We start from the raw sequence: 24183 nt of genomic DNA on the forward strand, positions 1-24183 counted from the left end.
TGGCAGTCTATTCTAAATTTGGTGGCAGAGCCTCCTTCAAAGTGACAGAGTAACCATCACTCTGTTGGAGAAAAGGGCCTTCAGCCAAAAATTAAAGCAGTCTCTAAGACATCAGAGGTCTGTGTGTAAGTTAAAATCCCAGAGGGGCTAACTTCCTTCAGAGGTTGGTTAAATGGGTACAATAGAAATTATAAATTGTGTTTTATCAGTGCTTTGAAACATCAAGGTTTGAGCATTGTGTAATAAGTAAAGTTATGATCATGATGAGGGCAGAAGATACCGCTGCCCTGGACTGTTGCCGTACTATTCGCATCCTTTATTTTACGAAGCAGAACTTTTCGTAATTCCGTTTTTCTCCTTAGTCAACTTCTGTTTCTTTGTTTCCTTGGTGACAAGATAATGACTGTGATCTGAGTATAACGTGCTATTATTGCACATGGTATGACTTAAATAACAAATGGTAACAAAGGAAGTATTTGCTTGAGGATGCCTTGTTTGGTGTCAACACAGATTGCAATATAAAGAGAGGCCTGGAGTCAGAAGTGAAGCTCTTTATACAATACACATCTGGGATTTACTCACTACCAATGAGAGGAGTAAATACAGATTTTAATGTAACCCAAGTATGTTCTTTCAAGTAACACTGCTACCTAATAAGACAAAGCCAGAAGAACATAATTTTTGACTTCATGGTGATGGAGCAAGGATTCGCACGTAAAGCGCCTTGCTCACATTCAAGAACCTCGTTTAACCTGTAATATCATTAATCAACCTGTTTGTCATTAATATTGCACTTTTACATTATTACACGCGGGTGTCCCAGAGATGCTTGCCTATGTGTCTATTAATCCTAATGAGGCTTGCATACTACAGAATCGCTGCTTCGCAGAAATCTAGTCTGCACATGCGTCGGTCATACCCATGTGATGTGACGCACTCGCAGTTCTGGAGGTATTTTTCGCTCATGCGCATTACAGCTAATATGGCCGCTTTGTCTTTAACATGCTCTCCGCTTGCTACTGCTGCTTTTGTCTAGCTGTCTATTTCTGCCTAAAACCAAATGCTATAGATATTATAAAGTAAGGGATGTAGTGTAGCTTTTCATGGTGTACAGTGTATAAATTTTTTTTTTTAGTGTTTCTAATTTGTTTTCGCTTACTTTTCATGTACCGCGTATCTGTGGGCTTGGGAGTGGGGAGTCGCTCCATCTTTGAAACCCATTACACCCCGATCATGTGATGAGGGAAAATTCAAACCGCGCAGAAGCAAAACCAAGCCAGCTGGCTTCTGAAGTTGAGATGCGCCTGGGAAAATCTTCCGTGCACTGAGAGAAGATTTCGGCTGTGCCTAAAATTGCTACAAATGTATTTACTTATGTGTGTCCTATTGTTTTACACCTTTCTCATGCCCTGGGAACTGGAATGTAAGGGGTGGGTACGAAATTTGAATATTAAATATGGGAACCCAGAATTTTAGGTGGTGACAATGACCTAACCACCTCTCCTGACCAATCCAATGTTGGGGATCCTGTCACTTGCAACAATTGTGGGTGGTCTAGGAACCCGCAAAGGGTATAACAAGCCTAGTTTTAGCTAGAGAAATTGTCCGACTTGTCCGAGTAGCTGACCTGTCACCGACCCTACGAACTCTATAGGTGATTGATACAGAGAGCTGCGGAGCACTCTGTCCGAAATTTTCCACAAACTCCAAGGGGTGGAAATAGTCTTAAGTGCTGGCGAAGCACTTTGCTGGGAGATTCGAGAACCTAATCGGGGTTATTGGCGGATTCCGTGCAGCGAGGGAGTAGCGCAGGCGTTGCATCCGAAGCTGCAGGTGTTGGTCGTGCCCTTTTGGTGAGCCCAGTCCTGACCCAAATCCTGAGGGGTATCCTGTCCTGACTGTCTGTGAGCTGTACCTGCTCGCCTACTGGCATTCTAAGTCCTTGAGGGTCCTTGTCCTCGCCTTTCCCAAGCTGACCCGTGGCCAGGGTTAGTCCTCATTTCTGTCCTAGGTAAATATATAGTGGGTGACTGTCTATCTATTCACTATTCTTTCCTCTTTAATAAAGCACTCTTGCCCGTATTATTTCCTCTGCTTTTCCAAATTTTACATGTTATTGTTTATTAGTTATGTTCCATTTTTCCCCTACCTGTAGGGCATATTGAAACTGTTTTACTTAATTAGTGTGATCTAATCTTAATGGTGTTTAGAATCTAGGTTTGAATTAGCAGTTAGACTAAGATCAGTTTGAATCCCTTGTAGGACTTTAGAAAATCACTGACCAATATGTTTTAAACTCACCTACCTTAGTTTGAGTCTGAAAACTGAATAGCATGTTCCCTGTTACCCTTACCCTGTAGTTTACCACTCGCACTCAATGGTGCTTGCCCTCATTCACAGTTACATCGTAGTTATAATCTTGATCATCAATATTCTAATCTGTATTAGTCTTATTCTCATGTCATTCTGATTTTAAACTTACTATATAAAATCTTTAAAACCCTTCAGGTGTCTGTGGTCATTAAATCAGGTATAAAGTATGATTAAAGGTATAAAGTATTAAGTTTCTTCTTATCTCTTGTCCACTGCTAGCTCCTGATCCATCAGGAAAGTAGGTGCCTGTGGTAAGTCAGGTACCTTGGTAATAGTGTTAAAGAAAACACATAGAATTACTGATGGTGTCGTGTAAAATCGCCCGATTCATAAAAATACTGTCATAAACACGTCATGGGCCCAAGTGCGTGAAATCTGGTAAGATAAAGAGTCGGGCGACCTGCGCGCTCTATCAATGGTATCTTCTAAGGACAATGCATGTTTCCGTAACCTGCCAATAAAATATAGAAACAAGAAAACAAGCCGCACTCTCAACAATGTTTTTTCTGAGTAAAAAAGCAGGAAAAAGAGATATAAAAACTCACCTTCACATATGAGAAGCAGGTCATTGTAGCTGAATCCTGTCGGGCACTCGCAGCGGAAGCTGCCAATCTGGTTAATGCAGACTCCATTTGCACATATTCCTGGAATCTCCCTGCATTCATCGATATCTGAAGAAAACATACAAATAAAAGCAGGCATAATAATGGTTTTATCAACAATGTTAAATCCGGTTAAAATATAAATATATATGTGTACAATAGTGGATTCTCCAATACAGTATATGCAGAATATTGGAAACAGAACTATCGTGGACAAAAATATTGTGTCAAGCATATCGAGGACACCCATACCGTGAACGTATGTTTTTATAGCTAAGCAAAGTTTTAATATATGTACCTTATCGTCAAGGTACATAGATGTGGAGCAAAGAATAGTAAGTCTATACTTATCTATTTGTGCTTACTTTCTTGATATTTTAGTCCTGGATGTTTTTTTGAACAATATTATGTACAAACGATATTCCTATTTGTAATTGTCAGTCAATGTTTACTCCTATACAGTGCAAAGCAATGAAAGAGATTAATGAGTCTGAACAACATAGTTTATCTCAGCACTTAAAGGGACATCCATTTTAGAAAGAACAACAGCTCTCTATACCCTGTCATGCCAAGCTAATAATCGCCAACAATAGGCTTTCTAGAATGTTTGTTTGATGGTGCCAGCTTTGATATTTGAGATCTATCGTGAAATAATTCACTAGTATGGCCCTTCGATCACTTTGTGATTGCACATGGGTTGGGGGTGATTAGCTACCCTCGGAAAGGAGAGTTTGACAGACATTTTTACTTCTGTTACCTGTGGCACCATCTCAGCAGCACAGTAAAGGAAATGAGGCACCCATTGCCCTCAAGATATCTGTTGTGTTGGCAGGAAGCAAAATGTCAATGGAATAAAAACTGATCAATTGATGAAGTGGACTGACGCATGTCTATCTTAGGAAAGAGTAGAGGTTTCACCTTTTTAACCCTTACAATGTGGATGATGACCCTTTAATGTCCTCCCCCCTAACTCTGCCATGTGGAGAATGCCAATGAAGTTGTGTTTGCGGGAACCGCAGGTACATCCCCAATGAGGCACACCAAAAATGATCACACAAAAGTGCTTCGTGAATTCCTTGAATTTTTCACGTTTATTTTCTTTAAAGTTACTTCATTTGTGAATTGTTTATTCTTTGTTGATATTTAAAGCATATCATAAGACAACATCATTGTGCATCCGAACTGTAATATCCTATGCATTTCGGGCTGTTTAGCCCTTGGTCACGGATAAGCTGAGGAGGAAGAGTAAAAAAGGGGGGGTGTAAGGGATAATGCTCTAGAGTTTCACGTGAATAATATGTACAGAGTGCTCATGGTGCTATTTAAACGGATTATCTACTGTGGGTGGAGTGAGGTAGTTGTGATCAGAAAGGATGAAAAATAATAGAGTGATGCGGGCACGGCTAACTCATAGCGTCAGATGCTGAGATTCCAGCTGAAAAGTAACATGCAGGTCTAAAGAAAAGTATTTAAGCCGGCGTGGGCGTGCTCCGCGATCAAACGGTTGCGTGTGGGTTTCGGACTAGTAAAATTGCGCGTTAGCATGCACTTACTTCAGGATGAGAAACATAGCGGCGTAAAAACGCGTGCTCATTCGAGTAGCAGCCGGTTGTCTGTTGTGTCAGGAAAAAACACGGGAGGTTAAATGCTTAAAAAAATGAAAATAAAAAGTGAAGGTGGACTAACGTATAGCGGTGAAGTTAGAAAAGTGTGGCAGCCATATTGGAATGGTGAAGTTATGGAGAAAATAGGAACAAGGTACATTCAATGTGTGAGCGATATCAGAATCTACATGGCACAGTTATAAACACTGTATACAAAATTATAAAAAACAACTTAATTCAGTACGATCATTAAGCCCGTTCGGCTTAAGAGTCTGTAGCATGTAAATCCATTCAAGTTCTCTTTTAAGTAGGAACTTGGTGTTGTCAGTTCCTTCTCTTTTCAACACCGTTTCAAGAATAATGAATTTCATTTGAGCGATGGTGTGGCTAGCCTCAATGAAATGCATGGCAAGGTTAGATTTTTCAGATCTTAGTCTAATGTTAGACTTGTGTTCGTTGAGGCGTATTTTCATTTTGCCGTTCTGTCTTGCCAATGTACAGTTTGCCACACGGGCATTTCAATGCATAGATTACATTGGCAGTATCACATGTCGCGTCCACCTTGAGTTTTACGTCATGACCCTTCATAGGATGCTGTATAGTATTTCCTTTTATTGCACTGTTACAGTGACTGCAATTACGGCATGGTTGGGTGCCGCGATGGTGTTTTAGTGGCTCAATGGGTTTAGTTAGGATTTCTTTCAAGTTGTTACTTCTGGTATGAGCGAAGATCGGAGGTTGCTCGAAAATTCCCATGAAATCGGGTTCATTTTTTAACACAGGCCAATGTTTGCAGATAATCTTTTTATATTTGTAACTAGCTGTTGAATACTTGGACACAAGCACCATACGTTGTTTTGAATCCTTTAGCGACTTGGTCATGCTTTCTGTTCTTGAAATGATGGTGACACGATCGCGTGCTTGTTTCAGAACGTTGTGAGGGTATCCTCGTTCGAGGAATCTGTTTTCCATTTCTGTGATACGTTCTTCAGCCAGCTGTTCATCAGACACTATGCGTTTGACGCGTAGCATCTGGGAGAATGGGAGGTGTTTTTTGAGGGAGCCTTGATGAAAACTAGAATAGTGTAGGGCATTGTTTCGATCGGTACTCTTCCTATAAAGGTCGGTGACCAAACCTTGTGAGGTATTTTTTATATGTACATCCAGAAATGCGATATCTGTATCGCTGATGAGCCATGTCAGTTTGATGCGTGGATCTTTATCATTGATTTCAGTCATGAGGTCATGTAGGGTTTCCTTGGTGTCTGACCACAGAAAGAAAAGGTCATCAATGTATCGTGTGTACAGTTTGGCATGCTTCTGAAAATTCTGGTTGGTGTATATATAGTTCTTTTCGAAGTTTTCCATATATGTATTTGCGTATGACGGGGCAGCACAATTCCCCATGGCCATCCCAGAGAGTTGTAGAAACCATCGATCATCCACTTTGAAGTAAGAATGGTACAGGGTGAAAATCATTAATTCAATTAGAAATGTTTGGAGTTTCACATCAATTCCACTATTCAGTAATGTTTGTTCAATTGCTTCAATTCCTCCTAGGTGCGGTATAGAGGTATATAATGAACTCACATCAGCTGTGCATAGTATGTAAGATTCATTGTGTAGGTTCGGTATTTTGGAAAGTTTCAACAAAAAGTCAGTAGTGTCCTTGATGTAACTGTGAGATTGGATCACTAACGGTTGTAAATATTTGTCGATAAATTTGCCAGTTCTCTCATGTATGGATTTCTTGGTAGATACTATGGGCCTGAATGGTGGGTCCATCAAATTTTTGTGGATTTTGGGGCTCATATGTATTGTAGGACTTTTTGGACAATCAATCAGCAAATATTTTTTGGTACGTTCTTCGATGATTCCGTTTTGAAATGCTTTAAGAACAATGTCTTTCAGTAAGTCTTGATACTCGTTTGTAGGATTACAGTTCAGTACCATATAGGTAGAAGTGTCTTCTATGTGCTCTTTCAGTTTGTTCTGATACATCTCACTGTCCAAGATAACTAGTGCGCCTCCTTTATCCGCTTTAGTAATGTTGATGTCAGGATTATTAGCCAATGATTTCAGTGTATCACGGTCTTTGGTGGTTAAGTTCTGAATCTTCCTTGGTGTTTTAAAATTGATATTAGAGAGATCCTGGCGAACTAAAGTTTCAAACAAGTCTATGCATTTGTGGCTGGTCGGTGGTAAATATGTACTTGGTGGTCGTAGTCCTTTAAGTTCATCCTCTTTAGTGGTGGTTACAGGAGGTAAAACATTGTCGAAAAAATGTCTGAGTCTGAGTTTGCGGGTAAATTTGAATGTACTTACTTCAAGTTCCAAAAGGTTAGTTGAAGTGGTTGGGATAAATGAAGTACCTTTCTCCAATAGTTTCATTTGATAGTCGCTGATTGCCGTCTTCGAGATGTTAATCACGAGACTTGTTTCTTTTTGGCGATTGTGCTCCTGGTGGTTGGTGGACTGATATCTCTGTCTTTTGTTTTTGCTCCGCCTGGGTCGTCGGGAGGAGCTTGGCTTACCTCTAAAAAAGACTGTGATGATGTAGTTAGGTCTTGGGGTTGATTGGCACTCGATGTGCTGGCTTGTTCTTTATTGATTGGTTGCCTGGACGGTTGGGGACGTTTAGGTGGAATCCTTGTCGAATCTGAATCAGATGATGAGGTGTCAGTGTTCATGGTTGATGGTTTGTTACGACGTCTTTGGGCATAGACATCAGCCCAAGAGTAAACTTCATCCAGCTTGTAATCAAGCGTATCGCGTCGGAATTTTCTGACTTTACGTTCTAATATTTCCTTCTGATATTTATCCAAGATGGTTTTAGTGTCTTCAAGCATAGATGTTAATTTCTCGGGTGTGAGTAGATTTTTTACTTCTTCTTGTAATTCTTTCATTTCCGTCTCCATTTCTTTAAGGATGCCTGCCAGTTCCTCGACAATCAACAATATAAGATCTAAGCTGCACTTATTAAGTATTCCATTCCATTTCTCGAGGAAGCTTTTGGAGTTTTTACAGAGTGAGGGTTTTAGTGCAATGCGAAGACCACGTGGGATCCTGAGTGCCCGGTGATACCGCAGTAAAGTGCTCGCATGGAGCTTCTGGTTAATATGTCTTTTTGACAAGTAAATTAATTGTCTCACACATTGTTCCTTGTTTCTAGAGGTTGTAGTCGAGCTTACGTCTTCCTCAATCAGCGCGTAGATTCTGTCTTTTTCTGTGTCATCGTATGCCAATGTGTGTGCTCTGGCTTCCGTGCTTCTGCTAATATCTTCAAATTGCATGTTGAAAAGCGTGCTACCCCTCCGTGGGCGGAAGTGAAGTATATCAAAAAAGGGTATGGGAGGTGCACAACAAAGTTACATAGGAAGTTAATGCAAAAGTTGTTGCGTTTTAGGGTGCTCTCGCCGGGTGGTGTTGTCCGTCTGCACACCACTAAATACTACTGGAAGTTGTGTTTGCGGGAACCGCAGGTACATCCCCAATGAGGCACACCAAAAATGATCACACAAAAGTGCTTCGTGAATTCCTTGAATTTTTCACGTTTATTTTCTTTAAAGTTACTTCATTTGTGAATTGTTTATTCTTTGTTGATATTTAAAGCATATCATAAGACAACATCATTGTGCATCCGAACTGTAATATCCTATGCATTTCGGGCTGTTTAGCCCTTGGTCACGGATAAGCTGAGGAGGAAGAGTAAAAAAGGGGGGGTGTAAGGGATAATGCTCTAGAGTTTCACGTGAATAATATGTACAGAGTGCTCATGGTGCTATTTAAACGGATTATCTACTGTGGGTGGGGTGAGGTAGTTGTGATCAGAAAGGATGAAAAATAATAGAGTGATGCGGGCACGGCTAACTCATAGCGTCAGATGCTGAGATTCCAGCTGAAAAGTAACATGCAGGTCTAAAGAAAAGTATTTAAGCCGGCGTGGGCGTGCTCCGCGATCAAACGGTTGCGTGTGGGTTTCGGACTAGTAAAATTGCGCGTTAGCATGCACTTACTTCAGGATGAGAAACATAGCGGCGTAAAAACGCGTGCTCATTCGAGTAGCAGCCGGTTGTCTGTTGTGTCAGGAAAAAACACGGGAGGTTAAATGCTTAAAAAAATGAAAATAAAAAGTGAAGGTGGACTAACGTATAGCGGTGAAGTTAGAAAAGTGTGGCAGCCATATTGGAATGGTGAAGTTATGGAGAAAATAGGAACAAGGTACATTCTGTGAGCGATATCAGAATCTACATGGCACAGTTATAAACACTGTATACAAAATTATAAAAAACAACTTAATTCAGTACGATCATTAAGCCCGTTCGGCTTAAGAGTCTGTAGCATGTAAATCCATTCAAGTTCTCTTTTAAGTAGGAACTTGGTGTTGTCAGTTCCTTCTCTTTTCAACACCGTTTCAAGAATAATGAATTTCATTTGAGCGATGGTGTGGCTAGCCTCAATGAAATGCATGGCAAGGTTAGATTTTTCAGATCTTAGTCTAATGTTAGACTTGTGTTCGTTGAGGCGTATTTTCATTTTCCGTTCTGTCTTGCCAATGTACAGTTTGCCACACGGGCATTTCAATGCATAGATTACATTGGCACACGCAACCGTTTGATCGCGGAGCACGCCCACGCCGGCTTAAATACTTTTCTTTAGACCTGCATGTTACTTTTCAGCTGGAATCTCAGCATCTGACGCTATGAGTTAGCCGTGCCCGCATCACTCTATTATTTTTCATCCTTTCTGATCACAACTACCTCACTCCACCCACAGTAGATAATCCGTTTAAATAGCACCATGAGCACTCTGTACATATTATTCACGTGAAACTCTAGAGCATTATCCCTTACACCCCCCCTTTTTTACTCTTCCTCCTCAGCTTATCCGTGACCAAGGGCTAAACAGCCCGAAATGCATAGGATATTACAGTTCGGATGCACAATGATGTTGTCTTATGATATGCTTTAAATATCAACAAAGAATAAACAATTCACAAATGAAGTAACTTTAAAGAAAATAAACGTGAAAAATTCAAGGAATTCACGAAGCACTTTTGTGTGATCATTTTTGGTGTGCCTCATTGGGGATGTACCTGCGGTTCCCGCAAACACAACTTCCAGTAGTATTTAGTGGTGTGCAGACGGACAACACCACCCGGCGAGAGCACCCTAAAACGCAACAACTTTTGCATTAACTTCCTATGTAACTTTGTTGTGCACCTCCCATACCCTTTTTTGATATACTTCACTTCCGCCCACGGAGGGGTAGCACGCTTTTCAACATGCAATTTGAAGATATTAGCAGAAGCACGGAAGCCAGAGCACACACATTGGCATACGATGACACAGAAAAAGACAGAATCTACGCGCTGATTGAGGAAGACGTAAGCTCGACTACAACCTCTAGAAACAAGGAACAATGTGTGAGACAATTAATTTACTTGTCAAAAAGACATATTAACCAGAAGCTCCATGCGAGCACTTTACTGCGGTATCACCGGGCACTCAGGATCCCACGTGGTCTTCGCATTGCACTAAAACCCTCACTCTGTAAAAACTCCAAAAGCTTCCTCGAGAAATGGAATGGAATACTTAATAAGTGCAGCTTAGATCTTATATTGTTGATTGTCGAGGAACTGGCAGGCATCCTTAAAGAAATGGAGACGGAAATGAAAGAATTACAAGAAGAAGTAAAAAATCTACTCACACCCGAGTAATTAACATCTATGCTTGAAGACACTAAAACCATCTTGGATAAATATCAGAAGGAAATATTAGAACGTAAAGTCAGAAAATTCCGACGCGATACGCTTGATTACAAGCTGGATGAAGTTTACTCTTGGGCTGATGTCTATGCCCAAAGACGTTGTAACAAACCATCAACCATGAACACTGACACCTCATCATCTGATTCAGATTCGACAAGGATTCCACCTAAACGTCCCCAACCGTCCAGGCAACCAATCAATAAAGAACAAGCCAGCACATCGAGTGCCAATCAACCCCAAGACCTAACTACATCATCACAGTCTTTTTTAGAGGTAAGCCAAGCTCCTCCCGACGACCCAGGCGGAGCAAAAACAAAAGACAGAGATATCAGTCCACCAACCACCAGGAGCACAATCGCCAAAAAGAAACAAGTCTCGTGATTAACATCTCGAAGACGGCAATCAGCGACTATCAAATGAAACTATTGGAGAAAGGTACTTCATTTATCCCAACCACTTCAACTAACCTTTTGGAACTTGAAGTAAGTACATTCAAATTTACCCGCAAACTCAGACTCAGACATTTTTTCGACAATGTTTTACCTCCTGTAACCACCACTAAAGAGGATGAACTTAAAGGACTACGACCACCAAGTACATATTTACCACCGACCAGCCACAAATGCATAGACTTGTTTGAAACTTTAGTTCGCCAGGATCTCTCTAATATCAATTTTAAAACACCAAGGAAGATTCAGAACTTAACCACCAAAGATCGTGATACACTGAAATCATTGGCTAATAATCCTGACATCAACATTACTAAAGCGGATAAAGGAGGCGCACTAGTTATCTTGGACAGTGAGATGTATCAGAACAAACTGAAAGAGCACATAGAAGACACTTCTACCTATATGGTACTGAACTGTAATCCTACAAACGAGTATCAAGACTTACTGAAAGACATTGTTCTTAAAGCATTTCAAAACGGAATCATCGAAGAACGTACCAAAAAATATTTGCTGATTGATTGTCCAAAAAGTCCTACAATACATATGAGCCCCAAAATCCACAAAAATTTGATGGACCCACCATTCAGGCCCATAGTATCTACCAAGAAATCCATACATGAGAGAACTGGCAAATTTATCGACAAATATTTACAACCGTTAGTGATCCAATCTCACAGTTACATCAAGGACACTACTGACTTTTTGTTGAAACTTTCCAAAATACCGAACCTACACAATGAATCTTACATACTATGCACAGCTGATGTGAGTTCATTATATACCTCTATACCGCACCTAGGAGGAATTGAAGCAATTGAACAAACATTACTGAATAGTGGAATTGATGTGAAACTCCAAACATTTCTAATTGAATTAATGATTTTCACCCTGTACCATTCGTACTTCAAAGTGGATGATCGATGGTTTCTACAACTCTCTGGGATGGCCATGGGGAATTGTGCTGCCCCGTCATACGCAAATACATATATGGAAAACTTCGAAAAGAACTATATATACACCAACCAGAATTTTCAGAAGCATGCCAAACTGTACACACGATACATTGATGACCTTTTCTTTCTGTGGTCAGACACCAAGGAAACCCTACATGACCTCATGACTGAAATCAATGATAAAGATCCACGCATCAAACTGACATGGCTCATCAGCGATACAGATATCGCATTTCTGGATGTACATATAAAAAATACCTCACAAGGTTTGGTCACCGACCTTTATAGGAAGAGTACCGATCGAAACAATGCCCTACACTATTCTAGTTTTCATCAAGGCTCCCTCAAAAAACACCTCCCATTCTCCCAGATGCTACGCGTCAAACGAATAGTGCCTGATGAACAGCTGGCTGAAGAACGTATCACAGAAATGGAAAACAGATTCCTCGAACGAGGATACCCTCACAACGTTCTGAAACAAGCACGCGATCGTGTCACCATCATTTCAAGAACAGAAAGCATGACCAAGTCTCTAAAGGATTCAAAACAACGTATGGTGCTTGTGTCCAAGTATTCAACAGCTAGTTACAAATATAAAAAGATTATCTGCAAACATTGGCCTGTGTTAAAAAATGAACCCGATTTCATGGGAATTTTCGAGCAACCTCCGATCTTCGCTCATACCAGAAGTAACAACTTGAAAGAAATCCTAACTAAACCCATTGAGCCACTAAAACACCATCGCGGCACCCAACCATGCCGTAATTGCAGTCACTGTAACAGTGCAATAAAAGGAAATACTATACAGCATCCTATGAAGGGTCATGACGTAAAACTCAAGGTGGACGCGACATGTGATACTGCCAATGTAATCTATGCATTGAAATGCCCGTGTGGCAAACTGTACATTGGCAAGACAGAACGGAAAATGAAAATACGCCTCAACGAACACAAGTCTAACATTAGACTAAGATCTGAAAAATCTAACCTTGCCATGCATTTCATTGAGGCTAGCCACACCATCGCTCAAATGAAATTCATTATTCTTGAAACGGTGTTGAAAAGAGAAGGAACTGACAACACCAAGTTCCTACTTAAAAGAGAACTTGAATGGATTTACATGCTACAGACTCTTAAGCCGAACGGGCTTAATGATCGTACTGAATTAAGTTGTTTTTTATAATTTTGTATACAGTGTTTATAACTGTGCCATGTAGATTCTGATATCGCTCACACATTGAATGTACCTTGTTCCTATTTTCTCCATAACTTCACCATTCCAATATGGCTGCCACACTTTTCTAACTTCACCGCTATACGTTAGTCCACCTTCACTTTTTATTTTCATTTTTTTAAGCATTTAACCTCCCGTGTTTTTTCCTGACACAACAGACAACCGGCTGCTACTCGAATGAGCACGCGTTTTTACGCCGCTATGTTTCTCATCCTGAAGTAAGTGCATGCTAACGCGCAATTTTACTAGTCCGAAACCCACACGCAACCGTTTGATCGCGGAGCACGCCCACGCCGGCTTAAATACTTTTCTTTAGACCTGCATGTTACTTTTCAGCTGGAATCTCAGCATCTGACGCTATGAGTTAGCCGTGCCCGCATCACTCTATTATTTTTCATCCTTTCTGATCACAACTACCTCACTCCACCCACAGTAGATAATCCGTTTAAATAGCACCATGAGCACTCTGTACATATTATTCACGTGAAACTCTAGAGCATTATCCCTTACACCCCCCCTTTTTTACTCTTCCTCCTCAGCTTATCCGTGACCAAGGGCTAAACAGCCCGAAATGCATAGGATATTACAGTTCGGATGCACAATGATGTTGTCTTATGATATGCTTTAAATATCAACAAAGAATAAACAATTCACAAATGAAGTAACTTTAAAGAAAATAAACGTGAAAAATTCAAGGAATTCACGAAGCACTTTTGTGTGATCATTTTTGGTGTGCCTCATTGGGGATGTACCTGCGGTTCCCGCAAACACAACTTCCAGTAGTATTTAGTGGTGTGCAGACGGACAACACCACCCGGCGAGAGCACCCTAAAACGCAACAACTTTTGCATTAACTTCCTATGTAACTTTGTTGTGCACCTCCCATACCCTTTTTTGAGAATGCCAATGAGTCATCCTCCTAGTGAGGTGCGGGGAAACTCATAGACTGCTCCCATATGGGCACCTGTGGAGGCTTACTTGGAATCATTCCCCTGTCAGCCCAGAGCCAGCCAGACCTCCCCACCCATCAGTGACATCAGCAAGCCACACTGCTGACATGACAGTGCAGATCCCACCAGATGACATCATCAGGAGCAGGTAAGTACAGCTCTGAGAGCGTTTTGTGGGATATTTATTTAAAGCCACCTGCTCTCCATTTTAGGGAGGCATCCCTGGAAATTGGAGAGTCTCCCCTTTTTAGCAATGTGGGTTGCCAACAAACCCCTTGCTCATGAATCACGGGTGCACTGCCCACTAGACATCAAGGATTTGTGTTTTGTGTGTGTGACTGTGGGGGGAGTTAGCACCCCTCTCCCCCGGCATGGATCAACTCCTCCCTAGAAGACAAAATAATTTTGATTTTCCTTTTCCTGGTGGAGGGGCATGATCACCCTCCCTTTCCCTTCCCAGGAAAGACATCTAGGGCTAACATTTTTATCAGAAGATGTGAGGTAACCCAGAATAGTTGAACATTTGTTATTATCAATTGGATTTCTCGGCGTTTTCGACTTCATATTATAAACCAGTGTGAAAGTAAGGACAGATTTTGCAAAATGCCCTCCGAATTCTGCGATAGGATGGGTAACCCCAAATTCAGAGGTGTACAAATAACCATTGTTACCAAGCTGAGTATCATATGCACATTTTAGAATTACATAGCTTTCCTTCATACCCATTTTTCATCCATCAGCTTTTACCATATGAATTGCAGCATATTCAGCACCTGATAAAAATTATTAAAATCTGCTACTTAGTTGTTGGCTCTGGGTATTGTGTTTTCGGATAACCTACAATACTTATATCTCCTTGCAACCAGAAGTGTCTGAAAGATTTAACAGTATGTCAGGCACTGTGGCAAAAAACTTACATATGAAAATGTTGTAACCAATTGCTATTTTATCTGCTTATTTCATTATTTTTATTATCAAGTATTAGTTTCTTTGGAAAACGTTTGTGGATCTACACAAATGATGCCTTGCTGAATTCGGAGCTGTGCCTACTTTTCAGACATGTATAACTTTGCAGAATCACCTATGGGTTTCACAACTGTTTCAACCACAAACTGCAAGAAGGTTGAAATCACAAAAATTGGGAAAATTATGCCAGTTCTTAGAAAAATGCAAAAACTGTGGTAAAATAATGTTTTTTGATACAACTGAGCTTCTTCCTGAAAGCTAAGAAGATTGTGATCCAAGCACAGCAAAACCTTCGCTCATGATGTTTTTAGAAGAAAAAAAATCACTTTCTTGTACATCACTTTTCCCCGCCCCTCAAAAAACAAAATGTTGATAAATGTTCTTGGTTCCCTCTTGGAAAGTCCATAAACCCTTTTAGCATCCCCAGGATGTTGAAGAAAAGCAATGCAAATTTGGCCTGGATACCTTTTGTGGGAAATAAAATTATAAAGGCCAAAGAGCACAGACTAAGAGCACACAGTGCCCCAAGCACAAAAGAAAATGCTCAGCACTGGTGTAGAAAATCCTCAGACCTTAAGGGGTTAAAGAACACTACATCACAATGCATCCACTGCCCACAAACCAGCTGCCTCTCCTAGTACTCCTTGAATTTATGCTTGTCTTTGTCTAGGGACATGCCTATGCTGCCTTTTGGTTAGGTTCGTAATATAGAAACACCACTATCTACATGCATAAAAAAATTAGAACAATTATTGTAAATATAGACTGAGTGTGAAGAAGAACAAACAAAACAACAAAGAGATAGAATAACAGATAACATCCACTCCTATGTTTTGTTTGCCTATGTAGTGTTATAAGACTCTTGCTGCTCAGCCAAGATCATTCCATACATTCTGTTAATGAGCACATTGCTATTTAAGGAATTTACATAGCGCTCACGCTACTGTACAGCTGCTTCAGATTTTATTGAAATTGTGATGGATTCTTCAAAAGAACATGATGAAGGAATCTCTTATGATTCCTCATGAAAGGCCATTTTCAATGTGCACAATAAGTTTCTAATTTGATAGCAATCCATCTTGAAACAATATACCATGGAAAATGGAAACGGGAACTCTGTGCTTTGGCATTATGGAATCTGTGTGGCTCCACGTCAGCCATTACAACAAAGAGGCCCATGCAGAAGGCTTACTTTTAGTCCTGTAAAACAATAGACACTTTAAACTGTGAAACGGGTTCTTTCTAGCAGACAAGTAATTAGAAAGACTCTTCATTTGTCGATATTTTTTCAGACTTACCAACCGGTTTGCCAGTGTGGATGTCAAACGTGAAGCCGATGATAGTTCCACAAAGATTCTTAAAATTAGCTGTAAATATATGATGAAAAAACATTCAGCATTTGTTGCTCTGTGAGAACAACGTACTAGAATGTAATGCTTGTAAAACACGAATATTGAGTTACATTGAGAGTTTTATCATTTTGTCAACTTATCAACGTGTTAAGCATTTCAAAAAGCAGAACAGAGTAAAAAAAAATAGGAATATACACATCTCATCGCAAACAATCACATGACAATCACGTTTTTCAGAAAATTTGCTGTATTTCAATGTATTTAAGTGTTTTTAAGGGACTCTTTCTTGGCAACGCAATACAAAGTTAGCTGTGCTAGGGTATACCATACAAAAATGAATACTTTGTTACGTAGGAAGTCTGACAGAAAACATGCCCTCGTCTTTCATTGTAGAGAGATGCGAGCACAATATTGACTTGTGTAACCCTAATTAGTCATGATTGCAGATGCCAAGAGCCTCAGCACCTGTTACTTTCCCCCAAAAACGAACGAAGGCTACATTAATCTGTCTTTTTATTAAACCTAAAGCTCAAAGTGAAGCAAATCCCACATTGTAACATCAATTGAGTTAACGTTTTTACTGTAACTTTTTTGCAGATTGATATTCTCAACTAGGACAGTATACATTTGTGGGGAACGTCAGTAGTTTGGTGGTTGTGTAAAAATGGCTGCAAAAAAGGGATGATTTAGAGTTTAGCACTCTGGAGGGTACCACGCTGAGAGGGCAGAAGACATTGCTGCCCATAAAGCTAGAGTTGTCGCCAGCTATGCAGAGAATTGTTAATATTGACAGGTACCACCCTTACTGAAGTTGCTGTCAATGTTGTAAAAGTTTGATGGATGGTTCTGTCAAATAAGACAGTCTCCCGTGAAACCTTTACAGAGTTTTTTGTTTTTCAAAGGCAAACTTCCAAAGCAGGAGTTTTTTAAAAATACAAATCAAAAGACCGTCATGCCATTGGATTTTTTTTTCATGGTGTGAGGTCACTTTTTTTTTTACTGTCTTTTATGGCCAGGTTTTATCTGGCAGTGACAGGCAACCCAAAAAAAACATCTGATCGCCCACTCTAAATAGGGAGAGAGGTTGGACGGCTAACCTTTGACAACCCGTACTCTGCTGAGTCATCAGAAGAGCGGCATGCTCTCGTGATAGACAGCAAATTCATATCCTACATGGGGTACCTGTTGGGAGTGCAGTATAATTGTTTGTAGTACACACTCACATATTATTCAACGGCATTAGAGAAATTAGATGTTAGAGGAAATGAAAGCCAAGCAACATATGTCGGAAGCTGGCTCTGTATATACTATACCAAAATGAGGTATAGTGTGCACAGAGTCCAGTGGAACCACAAAGGTAGGCAGAGGTAAAAGTAGATAGCACCTTAGTCTCTATTTATGGTAGTGTGGGGCGAGCAGTAAGGCTTTATCAGAGGGTAGTGTTAAGCATTTGTTGTACACACTCAGGCAAAAAATTATGTCACACACTGAAAGACCGAACTCAGACTCATTTGATTGTATACAAATATTAGTCAGTTATTTTATTTCTAGAACCAAGCCAAGCCTGGTGCAGGTAAGTGAAATAATTCTTTGTAAAATTGTATGCCGTGATTTACAGTTGAATGCAGGTTCAAATGTAGTTGGTTGAATTACAGGTAAGTCAACAGTTTAAAATTACTTTTCAGTTACTTTACAGATTACTGTGCATGATACTTTTTAGATCACTTTTTAAGTTACTTTTGCTAATCAGTGTGCTATGCCTAGATATCACACTGAGACATTTTCTAGACAAAATATAAGTAATTCACTTTTAGTACATTTACAGTTTTTCAGTGTTTCATACAAACCAACTCCACTCAGAAGAATTTTAAAAGGAAAAGCATGTCACTGCAATCCTCTGGAAGAAAATCAATTTGACGGTTTGCAGGTAAGTACTTATTTGTATGAGTTGGTATTCTGGAGTTAGAACCAGGCTTGCCCCAGGGTCGAGGATGCACGCTGAGAACACCCTCAGAGGCACTAGTGCGGCCGGGTGCAGAGTGCTGACGTCCAATGTTATCCAATGGGGGTTACTGGGCCTCCAGTTGGTAGCTGCTCATGAGCAGAGCACAAGGTTGTAGGAGCAAAGTTCCTGGTATTAAGCTCAGGGACAAGGAAATCTGAGTAAACACACAAGGTGCACCCACAGCTGCGCAGGGACAGCTGGGTGCAGGGTGCTGTTTTGGGGTCGGATGCCCTGTTGATTTCAATGGGAGTTGACGGGTTTAGATTTTGGCTGCAGGCTCAGTCGATGAAGACTTCTGGGAGGAACCAACAGCTGGGAAGGTACGTTGGAGGGCTCGAGGACATAGGTGCACCTCAGGTTGTCTTCTCCAGGGCACAGGGCGGCTGGCTGCAGGGGTTTCTTTTGAGGTCGGATTTCACCTTACCGGGCCACTCGCAGTTGGGGGTTCTCCGTGCAGAGGCTGTAGGCAATGTCGGGGAGTCCTGGAGGGGTCAACCCCCAGTGGACTCGGACTCTGGAACACGGGGGACCACACTGGGACTGGTGGGCCACCAGGATTTGGGTCGTATGCATCGGGTGCAGTGGTGGTTTCAGGCGTCAAGTTTTTTTGTCCTCAGCAGTCAGAGTCTGTCTAGGAAATTTCTTTTGAATAGAGATGCTGTTGACAGGAGATCCGGTCTTTGTTGAAGGCAGCCAGTCCTCCCAGGGGTTCTGAAGGTCGCTGGCTGCAGGACAAGGTGACTTTTGGTGCAGGATCTCTGGATACTGCAGATGGGCCGGTAGGTCTGGGGCCAAGTCAGTTCATCTTTGCAGTCTCCTCTACTGTGCTTCTTCTTTCATCCTTCTTCTTCGTAGGTTGTGGGAATCTGTCTTCTTGGTTTAGGGCTGACCCCTAAATACCAAATTTAGGGGGTGTTTTAGGGGTCTTGAGGTCAGTAGTCAAAGGGCTACTGACCTTATGGTAACTACACCCTTGGGTCGCTCACCCCTCGTGGGGGAGTAGGCACAATCTCTAATCCTGATTGGAGGGTGCCTGCCATTTGCAAGATGGCGGGCACTGAAGAGTGGGCTTCATCACGCCTCCCCTACCTGAGGGGTGGGGTTGGCAGAGGTGGGGACACCTTCTGGGCTGTGCTAATTTTTCCCTCCTGTCTTCCCGACGAAAAGGAGGGCAGTCATGAGAAGCTGGGCATTGCGTTACAAAGGCGGCAAGGCCTTTGAAGCTCCCCTGCCACCGATGGCTCTTCCTGGCCTGGAGGAGGTGTGACCACTTCCACCCAGGAAAAGCTTTGTTTCTGACCTCACGGAGTGAAGGCTCCCACCCAAGGGATCCAGAAACATGTCTTGTTGTGGCAGGCTGGTGTGCATCAGCAAGGGAACCCACCAGAGATCGCTTTTCAGAGGGCATCTCTAAGATGCCGTCTGAGTGCATTTTTCATTAAATCCCACACTGGCATCGGTGAGGGTTTAATGTGCTGAGAAGTTTGATACCCAACTTCCCAGTTTCCAGTAAAGCCATTATGGTGCTGTGGAGTTCGTAATGACAAACTCCCAGCACCATATACTCTTAATGGCATTACTGCACTTATAATGTCTTAGAATTGGTCTAGACATTGTAGGGGTACAGGGCTCATGCACCTGTACCCTCATCACTGGTATAGTGCACCCAGCTAGAGGGCTGGCTCACCTATGACATGGCAGTGGGTTGTAGGCATGGCACACAGGAATGTGTGCCATGTCAACTCTTCACTTTGTTCTGCACCAAAACATGCAGCCTGCAATGGCAGTGTGTGTGTGTGTAAAGGTACAGGGCCTCTAAGGGGGGCACAATAAGTGCTGCAGCCATTAGAGGCTTTCTTGGCCACAGTGCCCTTGTTACCCATGGTACCTTTTACAAGGGAAAGACATGTGGCTAGAGAGGTGCCACTTGGGGGTACAATGTACAGTTTTGAGAAAGAACACAGGCCCTGGGAACTTGATTGGCAGGGACCCAGGGCACATCAAGTCAAAGTTGATCAGTAGTCTGGCAAAACAGTGAGGGGGTTACTGCAATAGAAACCCAGCTTCCTGCAGGTCATTATTAAAGAAGAGTTTGATCCTAAAGAGGGCACCAATAATCCTGGAGCTAATGCTGGCAATGCTGATGGTACAGGTCACTTGTACTCTAGCACCAAATTGATCACCCAGCCACATGCAATACAGCAGTGCCATCCAGCTCACTGGCACACTCTTTGTGCAGATGACACTTAGTGAGCTACACTGCCAATGGCAGCCTATTTCCCAGATGTCACAATGTTATACATACATTGTTCATAGTTTAGGAAAGTCAGATATTGCACATTTTCAGATTAATGTAAAATGCTAAATGAGGGCTTCAGCAGATAATTTTTTTAACAGCATCCAAGTAAAGCTAAGCATTACTATGGTGCATCTGCTTCAAAAGGCTACACACAACCATCATTATTAAAGAGAAAAAGTATGTGAAAAATAAAAGAAGTACATGCTGAGCCATAGAAAAAGAAGAAATGATGGTTATTAGCAATATTACATCAAAATGGTATGTTGCCTATATCACACTTCCTTATTGAAAGAGGAATATTGGTAAACACAGCTCCTGATCCTGTATAAGTTAACTTGAATGCATGTGACTCTTGGCTCTAAAGAGGCAGTGGTGTAAGGAAATGTTTGGTGGGCCCGCTGCCAGGGATGGCGAGGGGGCTTCTGGTAATACCCATATACTTGAGCTGACAAGCAAAGGGCCCCTCTTTATGTATAAAAGACGGGGGTCCCCACACCCCAGGGGCTGCAGGGTTGTCTGTTACGCCCCTACAAAGAGGTTACTTTCACGTAGTAGTCACCTCCACCTAGAGCATATCTTTACCCTGACTTAGAGTTACAAAAAGTTAACACCAAAATAGAGAACACATAAGCCTCCCGGTTACACCACCTTTTCCTATTGCTGTGGTTTCCTGCACCCTTCCTAATGTCAAAATTCCCTGTTCCATGTGTGTCACATTTTCATGTGGCTGGTTGCAAAACCTATTGGACCCTAGTGAATATCTTCCTCCTGAAACTATTAAACGACCAATTGAATAAACTTAAATAAGTTCTTAGACAAGAATATGCAAACAAAATCAGTTTACTCAGGCTCTAATCTAAACATGCAGAGTAAATTTGAAGCAATCCCAACATGCACGGGTATCTATAAATTACCCACCTTTACTATATTATACTGTGGTTGCTTCAGGAGTAATTTCTTTACTCTCTTCAATAAAATTGCTTAGGCATTTCCCTAGTTCATTTATTGTTGTATGTAACACATAGTGATACCACCATAACAGATTGTGGGAAATAAAGTAAATTATAAACTATCAATTAAGATTTGATATCACTTCTCTGTTTAGTTTGCATCATCTCTGATACTAGAATACATCTCTGAAACTAGAATACATACACTATAATGTTATGAATATTTGCACTGCTGCCATTTGGAGGATTCGACTCAAAAGCTACTTTGAGTTCAGAACAACAGTGTCCTTACTTTCAAAAGATGTATGGGGACAGTTAGTTGCAAGACATTATTGCAGGATAACATAATCCCGAAGGAATGCAGTTTAAGGAAGTACCATAAACAATATCCAAATCTAAAGGGGCATCCTTGACCACTTAATAGTCTCAATGTTCGATTTCTGATATGTACTCTCCCCTTACATTCTGAGATGGCCTTATGTTTCATCCAAGTATAATGGATCTTTCCAGCCTTTCAGATTTCTTTGTAGTTCTCAGTAGGTGCTAACATGAAAAGCAAAATGGAGATTTGGAGATTTCAGGTGGATCAGAGAGCTAGTCAACACAGTGCTACAGGGATGTCTTTATTTGTCTAATCACCCATAAGTAAAATGAAAAACCTTCAACTCAGTGCAACTCCCATGAAAGAATAAGAAATTACTCAGCAGTTCCTATATTCAAAATGCCTTTAAAAGCAGCTGTCAAACCTTGATCAGGGGTGGGAGGACAGGAAAGACAGGCTCAAGCGAGGCAGTTCAGCTAACTTGTCGCTTGTGTCTTTGCGCCTGTCCTAATATAGTGCTTCAAACTGGTGTAAGTACAACCGTTTCCGCACTTGACTTTCAGGGTCGCAAGAGAGGACGGTCACACGGAGGTATTGTGGAGAGGCAAGAGCTCAGACCGGAACAAACAACACAAACACAATAACTTACAGCTTATTTTTTATGGAAACACGAGTAACTTTAATCCCTCAACAGAACTGAATGCTACACAATCCAATGGGTATGTTATACAGGGTTGCCATAAGTTGATTCGAACAGTGAAGTGTTACGTCCCCCATTCCTTGACAGCAACCCCTCTGCTCCAATTATGGTCGAGATCCTGCCATTACCCTCCCCAATACACTATGGGCTTAGGTGGAGGTTAGGCTCAGGCAAAGTTGGCTCATATGCTATGACCGAATCAGGAGTAAGTCACCTCAATATCTTTCTCATTCCTTTTAGCAAATAGTTTCAAGCAGACACAACAAACTTACCAGCACACCTCAGTCTCGCATCCCCACGTACAGCCTAAGTGCTTTGTTTAATCTCTAGAGCGTGCATGGCTGTGCAGCAAACATGTGTTCCATTCCCACCTTACGGTGATGGTGACTGCAGCATCAGCCTCGGTCAGGGCAAGGCTTGTAGAAAGGACTCAGGGAACTGGAAATGTGCATCAGTACCTGTCTTCCAAAGTGACACTTGCAGACTGCAGGCAGATATCAGCAGTGGCATTTGCAGGCTCCAGGCAAGATCTCTCACAGCGGTCTCTTTGGGGCCGGTGCAGTCACCAGGCCAAGCAGTGATGTGATCTTACTCTCCTTGTGAGCAGCAGCCGCACCAGTCACTTGAGCCCATGGCAGACTGCTGGTGGCTTAGCGTTGCACACTATGTCAAAATCCTAATACAGCTTACTCATAAAATGTGCAGAGAGACCATGGGGGACCTTCTCCCCTCAGGACTCATCTGTCTCTCTCTTTTGGGGTATTAGCATTCTCGGGGTACTCCTCATGCCGGGAACATTTCAGAATGTTTCCCTGAGTCAATCCTTTCGCAAGGCTAGTAAACTCTAACCCTGTCTCAGCAGCCAGGCAGGCAGGCATCTAAGGTCTTTAGGCAGGTCCTCAACTCATCCAACAAAAAGTGTTTGTTTCCGGTGATATGCCCTCAATTGTGGGAGCCAGCTGAGAGGCACATAACAGCCTTACTAGCACAGTAGCTATTTGGGTACTCGGTGTAAAGGATTTCCCCTTAATTCAGATTTTTGATACAGGGAATGTAGATCAAAAGTTTCACAACCGGTTTGGCTTGGTTCTCTTTCAGTTATCATTTCCAGGATGATCTCAAGACATGTTCTTTGTGCAAAGTGATTACTACCTCAGCAGGTAGCAATGGGACTGTCTCCAAACAGGAGGACCCAAAACATGGGCTCTATGAATTATGAGCTCTCTTAACACTGCTGTTGTCAGACTTCCTGAAAAAATAATCCGACAGAGAGAAGTCCCTGCTGATGAACATTCTCACTTTGAAAAAACAAACCTGCTATTCTACTCCTAACATCTACATATTATCGGAAAAAATTAAGCATTCTCTTCTTAACACGGACACCATTGAATTTCTAAACGTAGTCTGTCTACATCCTTCTCGCCTCATTGTCTGGGTCTCAACTCTCCAGCCTTGGGAACAAAGGTAAAACTCTTCCATTGTCCCTGTGAATCCTCATCTCCCATCTTGCACCAGGCTCAACCAGGAGCATCCAAACTGGATTCCACTGGTCCAACTAATCAGACTCAGCAGACTCAGAAAACACAGTCAAGCAATGATACCTATGACACACACTCAATATGCATACATGCATTTGACATGCATACGAATA

The 24183-nt window shown here is 41.7% G+C and overlaps 1 protein-coding gene across 1 annotated transcript in view; it reads right to left on the reverse strand.

Moving 5' to 3' along the window:
* FBN2 (fibrillin 2) overlaps positions 1-24183 on the reverse strand; it is a 1183434-nt gene that overhangs the window by 113038 nt on the left and 1046213 nt on the right. The window contains exons 42-43 of the mRNA XM_086961117.1: positions 16203-16271; positions 2919-3044 (exon numbers count right to left, since the gene is read on the reverse strand). Coding sequence (XP_086817243.1) covers positions 2919-3044; positions 16203-16271 — 195 coding nt within the window. The remainder of the gene's footprint in view (positions 1-2918; positions 3045-16202; positions 16272-24183) is intronic.

The sequence above is a fragment of the Lissotriton vulgaris genome, chromosome 3_1 (assembly GCF_964263255.1).
Source record: "Lissotriton vulgaris chromosome 3_1, aLisVul1.2, whole genome shotgun sequence".
Taxonomy (NCBI): domain Eukaryota; kingdom Metazoa; phylum Chordata; class Amphibia; order Caudata; family Salamandridae; genus Lissotriton; species Lissotriton vulgaris.